Source organism: Podarcis bocagei (genome assembly GCF_964188305.1).
Source record: "Podarcis bocagei genome assembly, chromosome: 5".
NCBI classification, from domain to species: Eukaryota; Metazoa; Chordata; class Lepidosauria; order Squamata; family Lacertidae; genus Podarcis; species Podarcis bocagei.
Genome location: NC_138129.1, coordinates 51,711,570 through 51,721,032, shown reverse-complemented (window position 1 = coordinate 51,721,032; position 9,463 = coordinate 51,711,570). Strand labels below are relative to the sequence as shown.

The 9,463-nt window shown below is 47.9% G+C and overlaps 2 protein-coding genes across 8 annotated transcripts in view; one reads left to right on the top strand and one right to left on the bottom strand.

Moving 5' to 3' along the window:
* The window catches only part of HYI (hydroxypyruvate isomerase (putative)), a 150,363-nt gene extending 145,827 nt beyond the window's left edge, over positions 1–4,536 (top strand). For all 3 annotated transcript variants that reach the window (XM_081195251.1, XM_081195252.1, XM_081195253.1), the window contains 7 exons: positions 82–190; positions 2,415–2,529; positions 2,876–2,954; positions 3,399–3,448; positions 3,698–3,767; positions 3,940–4,074; positions 4,270–4,536. In XM_081195251.1, coding sequence (XP_081051377.1) covers positions 82–190; positions 2,415–2,529; positions 2,876–2,954; positions 3,399–3,448; positions 3,698–3,767; positions 3,940–4,074; positions 4,270–4,343 — 632 coding nt within the window. In that variant the 3' untranslated portion in view covers positions 4,344–4,536. The remainder of the gene's footprint in view (positions 1–81; positions 191–2,414; positions 2,530–2,875; positions 2,955–3,398; positions 3,449–3,697; positions 3,768–3,939; positions 4,075–4,269) is intronic.
* Positions 4,537–5,114: 578 nt separating this feature from the next.
* Positions 5,115–9,463, bottom strand: part of SZT2 (SZT2 subunit of KICSTOR complex) — an 89,883-nt gene continuing 85,534 nt past the window's right edge. For all 5 annotated transcript variants that reach the window (XM_081195223.1, XM_081195227.1, XM_081195225.1 and 2 more), the window contains 5 exons: positions 8,115–8,237; positions 6,889–7,378; positions 6,541–6,657; positions 6,031–6,099; positions 5,115–5,722 (listed from right to left, as the gene is read on the bottom strand). In XM_081195223.1, the coding sequence (XP_081051349.1) occupies positions 5,579–5,722; positions 6,031–6,099; positions 6,541–6,657; positions 6,889–7,378; positions 8,115–8,237 (943 nt within the window). In that variant the 3' untranslated portion in view covers positions 5,115–5,578. The remainder of the gene's footprint in view (positions 5,723–6,030; positions 6,100–6,540; positions 6,658–6,888; positions 7,379–8,114; positions 8,238–9,463) is intronic.

The following is a 9,463-nucleotide window of genomic DNA, read 5'->3' as shown; positions in this document are numbered from 1 at the left end:
TATATATATATATATATATATATATATATATATATACACATACATACACACACTGGGTAAATTTTAGTGCTCTTTCCCCAGGAAACCAAGACGGTGACAGGGGCTTAGGGGCAGTGCCTGGCCGCCAGCATGAATTCCGGGAGGCCCTGGCTTTGGCTGTGAAGTACTGCAAGGTCCTGAAATGTCCAAGGTAGTATTTTAAGTAGTTAAGATATATGTATATTGAACACCAGTGTCATCCTTGTGCCATAATACAGGAATGATCAGAATTGCTGTAGTGGTTGTTGTAATTGTGTTATACGTCTCCTCACTATTGCACTTTGAAAGTGAAGTGGTATAATTTAAGTGCCTTTTTCATCACAGACCCATGCAAAAGCAGGCCCTCAAACCCGGAAAGAAAGCAAAGGGCAAGTTATGTGTTTGCCTGTTTTTTTACTTATTTGTCAGCATACCTGCTAGCCATGCTAGAAAGAATCAATTGCTATCCTTTATTGAAATGAAGCATCTTTCCTCATCTTCCCCCTGCCCCCACTCCACTCTGGGGTCTTCTTTGCTAAAGGTGGGAAATGTGCTAAGGATCTAGCCCCTTTCCATAGCTCCGTGTCCATAGTTCCATAGTCTTTTTCTTGCCTTATGCAAGGAAACCATAAATCTTGTAAGAGGCACGAGTTAATGCAGGATTGTTCCACAAAAAGACATCTGATTTACCATAGCTACTGCCCCTGCTGCTGCTGCAAATCTTCCCTTGCTCAGGGTAGTGTCTTCCTGCGTTAAAATATGCAGCATGCAGCCTTTATTAGGACAGTCTTGTAGTACATAAATATTTTAAAAAGGAGAAGGGCAATTAAAGGCCAAATATGAGCAAAAGGGAAGAGAGTCTTATAGGAAGATAATTTTTGCACAGTCATGTATTATTTCAAGGGAGGGGCTGGTTTTAAGGAGGATTGAAGCAGGGTGGTGTGATGGACAGAAAGTGGAAATTTGACTCCAAAGATAGGGAGGAGGAACAAAACCTAAAGAACAGCAAAAGGCACACAGTTAGCAGCAAGGTGGAATAAGGGGATGCAAGGGAGGAGAGAGATCAAGTGTTGTTGGTGATAACAGTGGAGATCAAGAGCATGGAAGTATTGCTTGCAGTCTCTGCTGTCCAACAGAATGAGACACCTCACCTCTGAGTGCAGAGGGAGAGAAAACATAGGCAGTAAGACACAGGCTAGTAATGAGTGACAGATGTTAGGACATTTCCAAAAGCTCACCGGCAATACCAATTTTGCATGGCGCTTTGCGTTACACGAAGAAAGCAGAACAAAGTGGTGCAGCTGGCTATTTTTGTGTAAGACCATGCCCTTTTAACTTGGAAAATTAACACCAGTCTGTTTTTTGCAATCATACTCGGCAACACTGTGTGGTATTTTGCTAAACTGTAAAACAGACACACTGAAACCAAGCAGACATAAATTAGCCATAACTAATGCAAGTTCAATTATTTTAGTGGGATCACTCCAAGTATGATTTTAGTACGTAAAGGTAAAGGTAAAGGGACTCCTGACCATTAGGTCCAGTCGTGGCCGACTCTGGGGTTGTGGCGCTCATCTTGCTTTATTGGCCAAGGGAGCCGGTGTACACAGTGGCGTAGCGTGGGTTGTCAGCACCCGGGGCAAGGCAAGTAATTTGCGTCCCCTAACCCGTGGATTTGCGCCCCCTAACCCTAACCCCCAGATGTTGCGCCCGGTGCGGCCGGCCCCCCCTGCACCCCCCACGCTACGCCACTGGGCATACAGCTTCTGGGTCATGTGGCCAGCATGACTAAGCCACTGACTACACATGACTACTAACTATTTTAGATACCACCAATTAGTTAGAAATCCCATTCATCCTCAAGCAACACATGCATGGAAATGGTGAAAGCACATCATCATTCCTACCCAACTGATTGTGTGTGTGTCCAGCATGGTGATCAAATACTACTAACTTAGTTGGTCTTTAAGGTGCTACTGGAAGGAATTTTTTTATTTTTACTAAGGTTCTGTCAGTCTGCCTATAGTGATTTTGCATATCTGGCCTGTGGGTGCTGTTTGTGAGCTCATAATCTATGCCAAGCTAGGTGAGCTCATGGTAAATAAGAGAGTATAGTTTGTATGATTTTGATACAGACGTTCTTGTCATTCCTATTACATGTCGCAGGTGTTAGCTTATCCCAGCTGAAACCCTGGTGTAGCGATGTGTGTTGATTGCTGAGTGCTGGAGGTGGCTTCGTGGGTCAGTGCATCTCCTCAGGGGGAAATTAAAGCGGGCATGAGACAGCTTTCACTTCAGTAGCATCATATCAGCATCGTGGATGCCTTGAGGGCAGAAAGCCGTCAGCACCGCTGCTTCTGTCCCTCTTCCATCCTGATCCAGCCTTTTGCTTACAGGATCCACATTATGGCCGGGCGAATTCCTTTGGGTGCTAAGAGGGAGGAAGTGTCAGCAGAGATGGAAGCCACCTTCATTGAGAACCTCAGATATGCTGCTGACATCCTGGCTCAGGTAGGGGCTGGGTAGATGCCTCTTAAGCAGCAAGCTGCACTGCTTCATCAGAAGGGTGAGGTGCCTATTCAACAGTGATTCCATTTGGGGGTGAGACAAATGCTCCAGAGAACCCAAGAGGCAAAGTGTTAGCAAGACCTGCTTAAAGAAGCTCCACCCCAGTTATTAGTCAGGCCTGGCAGGAGGGCACACAGGAGTGGTTGGGCACTGGTGGCCGTGGTTAGGAAACTGGCCAGTGACAAGAAATAATATAAAAGAGGTGAGCTGCCCAGCAGCAATTTTCCTTCGCTTGCTAGCCTAAGGCACTGAGTGGCTATTCTTCCATTTCCTTGCTCTGGTATTGCAGGAAAAGATCACTGGATTATTGGAGCCTATTAATAGCCGGATTACTGATCCCCGTTACTTCTTGACTACTCCAGAGCAAGGTAGGCCATGGCCTAAGACTCCTCCCTTCTCCACAGATAGGGAATTGTCCTTCTAAAGCGGTGTTTCCCAAACTTGGGTCTCCAGCTGTTTTAGGACTACAACTCCCATCATCCACAGCTAGCAGGTCAGGGACGATGGGAACTGCAGTTCAAAAGCAGCAAGAGCCCCAAGTTTTGGATACACAATTCTAAAGCAAGGGTGGGAAACCTGTGACCCCCCTAGATGTTGCTGAACTACAACTCTTCATCCCTCACCGCTGGCCACACTGACTGGGGCCAATAGGAGATTGAATACAGCAACATCTGAAGGGCCACAGGTTCTGCACTCATGTTCTAGAAGTTGCTGGATAATGGGCTTTGGGACTGCACGATGACAGGAAATGGAGCAAATTGCTCCCGCCCCCAGAATCAGTTGTGATATTGTGCATCTCCATTTTTATTCAGCTGCTGCCATTTTGAAGAAGGTGGGAAGCCCCAGCCTGAAGCTGCAGCTGGTGAGTGTCACTGAGGAAAACCTGGATTCAGCCATAGAAGTGGGTGTTGGGCTTAGAGATCTTATTACACTGGTTGGTGCAACAAGAGCCCACCAGAGGGATGAGAGAGGCTCAACAGCAGGCATCCCCAACCTACTGCCCTCCAAATTCCCCCCCCCCCCATTGGCCATTTTGGCTGGGCCTGATGGGAGGCCTAGTCCAGCCTCTTGGAAGGCAGCTAGACTGAGCCTTTTTATGTTTACTCCACAGGACATTTTCCACTGCCAGATCATGGATGGTAACCTGACTCAGAACTTGGAAGAGTACTTCCCAATTATTGGTAAGTCAGGAAAGGTTCAGTTGCTCCCTAGTATGGCTTCAAAACTGGAATGCCTTGCAGGGGTTGTTCCTAAGCAAAGGGGCAGATGCTTCTGTAGTGTCAAAATAGTTCCAGTCAGACCCCTATGCCTAGTCCTTCATTTGTCCCTGATGGTTACCTTCTTTCTCTGCAGGACACGTTCAGTTTGCCCAGGTACCAGGACGGCATGAGCCCGACAGCCCTGGCGAATTAAACTTCCCTTACCTCTTCCAGCTGCTGGAGTCAATGAGTTACAGTGGCTTCGTAGGATGCGAGTACAAGCCCAAAGGCAAGTCTGCTTAAATTATCCCAAGGGAATGGGGGGAGATTTTGCTGTGTGAAATGAAGCGTTGTAGCTGGGAAATTTTTAGGCTGCTGATATAACCCACTGTTTCTCTGCTTCACAACTACCAAAACTGGGCAGGGTGGTGGTGCTGAAGAAGTGCAAAATTGCTGTTGCTGATGCTTTTGGCTTCCCTTACAGAAGGCACATTGAAGGGGCTGGGCTGGCTGCACTCATACTGGAAGAGTCATGGTGTACTGGATAGTGGAAGCTGAGGGGTTAAGTTCAGCAGCTGAAAAACTGGACTAAAGAGCATCAGAGGTAGAGTGCAATCTCCTACATGCCAACTTGGAAAGGCAATGTTCTTTTGTTTGTCTCTCTCCTGGATGCATTTTGCCTCCTAATAAAACAAAATAGCATTCCTAGGGTCTTGCTCCAACTCAAGTCCTGGAATGGCTAAAGGCTTCACTCTTGTGTCACTTTGTGTTCCTGAACAGATTACATTCCTGCCCGGTCTTTCCAGTAAGAAATATATCTTTTTTTTTTTTAATTACTCATTGCAGTTATAAAGGTTGACCCACTAAAAAGGAAAGTTCACCTTCCTGGAATCACACTAAGCAGTGATGCTGGCATGCCTTTCACAAGAATGGGGACTAGTGTGGTGCAAAGGAAGGGAAGTCCCTGCCTCTTCAGATCTAGCTCTTTAGTACCACTTAGTGGCCCCGGATGAGATTTCCTAGATTTAAAGGGGCATCTTAGCCTCTAGGTTCTATCTGCATGCTGCCGCTTAAATTACTTGCATTCCAGATCTTACACTGCAGCGTATAACCATAGGGAGACACAAGTGGCACAATTCAATCTGAACCAGAACCAACTTCCTTAGAAAAGAAACTGGCACCATCATGCAAGCCTGGAGTAAGACCCTGGCACTGGTCCCTGCAGTGCATCCTAGCAGACACGCCATTCTGGCAGGCTGGAGGGAACCTACTTCGCTTCGCGCCAGGGATAAACTCAGCAGCTTGTAGGGGAAAAGCTATGACAAAAGATTTTTATTGTTATAATTAATGATCCATTTTATTTAATTTACTGTACATTCACTTCATATATATATAAAAATTCCCATCATTGTGCAGTTCCCTCTCGCTAAAACCCATCCAGTGAGTCACTCTTAAAAGCGCCAGGCCACGTCAGCAGCTCCACTTGCCTTGAGCCCTGGCGCCAAAGTGCCCAAGGGAAGGTGGCACATCCGTCCATATATGCCTCATCCTGCAGTTTTTTAGGGAAGGTGCTTACCGCCCCCCCCCTTAAGGCTGTGCTCTGGTCTCCAGAGCGGTCCCCCTCCTTGATTCTGTTCATCTCATCAAAATGTCCTAACGAAGCTCTTACCCAGCCAGCTGTAGCCTCACATCACCCACTACGGTCCCCCATGTGTGCTTCTGCCACTTGCGGTGCTCTCTTCGCCCCAGCTGGGCCTGTGCAGCGTGCCCCAGGTGGAAGGAGCCAACCAACACTAGAGCAGCCCTGTCCAGAGATTGAAGCAAGCTGTGTTTATGACCGATTCCAGATGGTGGTACGTGGACACCAGCTGCGGCAAGGGGCTCTCGCTGTTCTGGGGCTGTACTGGGAATGGTTCTCGAAACACCACGGTCAGGCTCTGCAAAGAAAGACAGCTGGGTTAACTAATGGCACTAGCAAGGCACGGGGATCTAGCCATCTGCCCGTAGGTAAGCAACAAAGCTCACCGATAGGCTTTCCTTAGGCCAAAGACTCCTCTTGGGAAGGCTGTTCAGATAGGATAACTTCAGGACATTTGAGTTAGCAGAGCTAGTTAGACGTTCAAAGCCAAAACAGCAGCCCCAGGGCTCAGAAGTTTTATGTCATCAGTACTGAGTAACCCTGAAGCCCCACTCCTTGTCCTCGCCCCCCTTGAACGGCTGAGCTATGAAGAAGAAAGGGTCTTACCGTTTTTCCTGAATGGGAATCAAGGAATACAAGCACAAAACAGTCTGTGAATTTCTGGTTCAGCACGACCTGCAGAGTTGGGGGCAAGAGCGCTGCATCAAGAGAGAATCATCCCCCACATTAAAGAAAGCAAGGCAATAATTGCATTGTTCCCACTGGGAGGGTCAGAACCTTTTTCTGGGGGGTAGGGCAGATGGGTAGGAAAAAACCAGTGGGCAAGGGGAACAGAAGTCCATAAAGCCTCTTGATCCCACCCACCCACCTCCAAATCCTGGACTGAAACAGCCTTCCAGTAACTAGAGGGCAGCTTCTAATAAGGAAAGAAACCTGAAGGACTGCATTTCAGAATTTCTTTCCATTGTCGAGCCAAGGGGAGCTGGAACTGATGAGTGAGAATGCCAAACCTGACCAAGCAAAATGATCAAAGTTCACTCTTGATTTAACTGACGGGAAAACGGGTTAGCAGGGAGAGGCCCACAGCTGGAGAAAATGATGCTGGAAGGGACTTACCAGGTACTGAGTGCCAGCATCTGCGTTCTGGAAATGGCGGCAGCTCTGGGGGAAACGGCTCAGCAGCACCTTGATAAGAGACTGGTACCAGGAGACTGTCATGGTGAGGAAGCAACTCTGCCACAAAGAGAGACAAATGAACGTAAGCCACCGGATGTCCACTGAGAGAATAGACTGCTAGATGAGATGGGCTCTGGTCTGGTCCAGCAGGGCTCTTGCATTCTTTAGCGCCCCATAGCTTGGACCATGCTGGGGTCCCTTGAGTGTTTTCTGCCCGCCACAGTATGTCACAAGTGTGCGTACACCCATACAACATGCACCCCCACTGACTCAACCAGCTCAACTCACCAGCTGGGGATCAATGTCAGCAATCGATTTCCTGTGCACGGCGTCCAGCAGCTCCTCCAACTCGCCGAGGGAGAGCTTGCCCAGCTTGAGCTTGTCAGAGGCCAGCGGCTCAAGCAGGAAGAGCCTCTTCCAGAGGTTGTCTCGGCGGCAGTGGCACTTGGCCAGCTGCACCATGCTGCTGAGCTGCTTCTGGGCAGCAGCCACCTCGGAGGCAAGAAGCGGGAAGAGCGGGGATGTGTAGAAGAGCCCGGGGCCCACCTTGACCTGGGGACCTCCTGCATAGAACTCCCCACTGTCCTCCACCTCCTCCCAGGGCTCTGGCACTTCCTTCCGCTGCCAGCCCCCCTCTGCCGTCTCCCAAGCGGCACGTCCCAGAACTGGCTCCAGCGTGTCCCGTTGCAGGCGTGGCAGCTTTTTGAAACGGCGCATGTCGGCCGTTAGTCGTGGAAACAGCTCCCGTTGGCTTGTCATGATCACGTAGAAGTGCAACCTGGGAGGAAGGGAACAGTTGCCATTGCAGCTCACTGCCTATCTCGCTCACCAACTGCCCCACAGTGTGGCCTCTTGCGGATAGACAGTAATTGTACTGCTCTCCACGTGTCCATTAAGTACCTGGTCAACCCGTGGCCTAGACTGGTTCCCTGCAGCCCAAACATAAGGCCCTTAAGGTCCACAAATGACAACATTTTGGAGGTCCCAGGTCGCAAGGTGGTTAGATTGGTCTCAACTAGGGCCAGGGCCTATTCAGTACTGGCCCCGACTTGGTGGAACGCTCTGTCACAAGAGACTAGGGCCCTGCGGGACTTGACATCTTTCTGCAGGGCCTGCAAGACAGAGCTGTTCCACCTGGCCTTGGTTTGGACTCAGTCTGACCCTTATGTTTCCCTCCCCTTATGGTCTTGATTTATTGGCTACTTTTAAAATGAGGCTGCATTTTAAATTGCATTTTAACCTGTGTTTTAAATTGGTTACCCGCCCCCTATTATGTTTTTACTGTGATTTTATTGGTGTTAGCTGTCCTGAGCCCGGCTCTGGCTGGGGAGGGCAGGGTATAAATAAAAATTTATTATTATTATTATTATTATTAATCACCCAGCTGCCAATAAGCTGCTCAATTCTTCTTTTTTAGCACACTGCATGTCTGAACAGTCAAGGCTGTTCGACCTTGTAATTGCTCAGACAAGTGGCTTTCCCCCTGACTTGCAATTTCCCAGTTCATCTCTTACCTTAGCATATGTCGCTCTGACTCACTTTGCTCCTCAAAGGGAGCAGCATTGTGGAAGACAAGCATGGAGACATCGAAGTCGTCGTGGTGACGCAACCCCTCCGAATCCTTGTAGGAGCCAGAGCTGTAAGGGAAGAATGCAAGGGGTTCTCTACATGGTCAAGAAAGCAGCTGCAGTCCTTTTGGGCCACAGTGTGGACTGCATTGCAGCGGGTAGTTCAATTGAACCAAAAATAGACCCTATTGTTTCCTACAAGTGAGGGGGGTGGGGGTGTAGAACAGCAGTGTTACACCCGTGACTTGACTCACCACTGTAGAATGATGTGAGTGAGAGTTGGACATACGTGTCAGCTTTTGGGTTCATAGCCCCATTGCCAGGTAGTACAGTTTAGGCAAAAATAAAATCAAAGCAATTTAGGAGAGAAAAATCAGTGGCTAGGAATACATCAGAGAGTTTGGAGTTGTAGGATACATTACACATCAGAAAGCCAACAGATGAACCTGATACAAGGACCATTCTGTGTCAAGTTTCTCAGTCCAGGAATATATGCCCCAGAACAGACATCTGCACCTTATACTACCATGCAAGCAGCATAACAAACTTTGTATTTGTGTCTTGTTTATTTTATTATAATCATGTCTGTTTTGCAAACAGATATTGGTAACTGCAGCAGCCTGGTAATGCAGAAAGCTAGTGTTTGAAGCCTCCCCAGTGCTAGAAAAGGTTTGTACACACAAGTATTTTGTGAAAAATGCCCCACATTTGACATTTCCTCCATCTCTGAATGCTCAAGTCTTTTAATGGACTGCTGTGTCTAGTTTCAGAGCAACTGGCATAAAACACCAGCATGTCACAGCTAAGCTGGTAAGAAGGTTGTTCTATCCTGAAAAGCAAATCTAAGAAATCCATGGGCATCCAGTATCAAGGACTAGGCAGGTGGGAAAAGTTGTGGGACCTTGTCCCACCTGTGTGAGATCAAAAAGCTAATGCCACCTGGAAGAGACTGTTTGGTGTTTCAATCAAGAACCTAATACACAGGTAGGCAAAAGCTAGGCTTACTTGTGCCATACCTGGAGCCAGTGTGGCTGTGTTGTATTCCAAAAGAAGTTGACAAAATTGGATTTCTTTTGAAGAGGATAAAGCACCCTGTGGGAATGGGATTCTGGTGGCAGCCGTTAAAAAATGTGGCACCAAAGAGACAAGGGTCGGTTCAATCCAAGGAAGGAAAACAATAGTCGGTAATCTGAATGCCAAGTTGCTCACATGAGGTTTCTCAAAAAGAATCAGAAATTCTATGTTAGCAAAACACAAACACGGTCTCTAGAGGCAAACGTTTTATCCGTATCCTC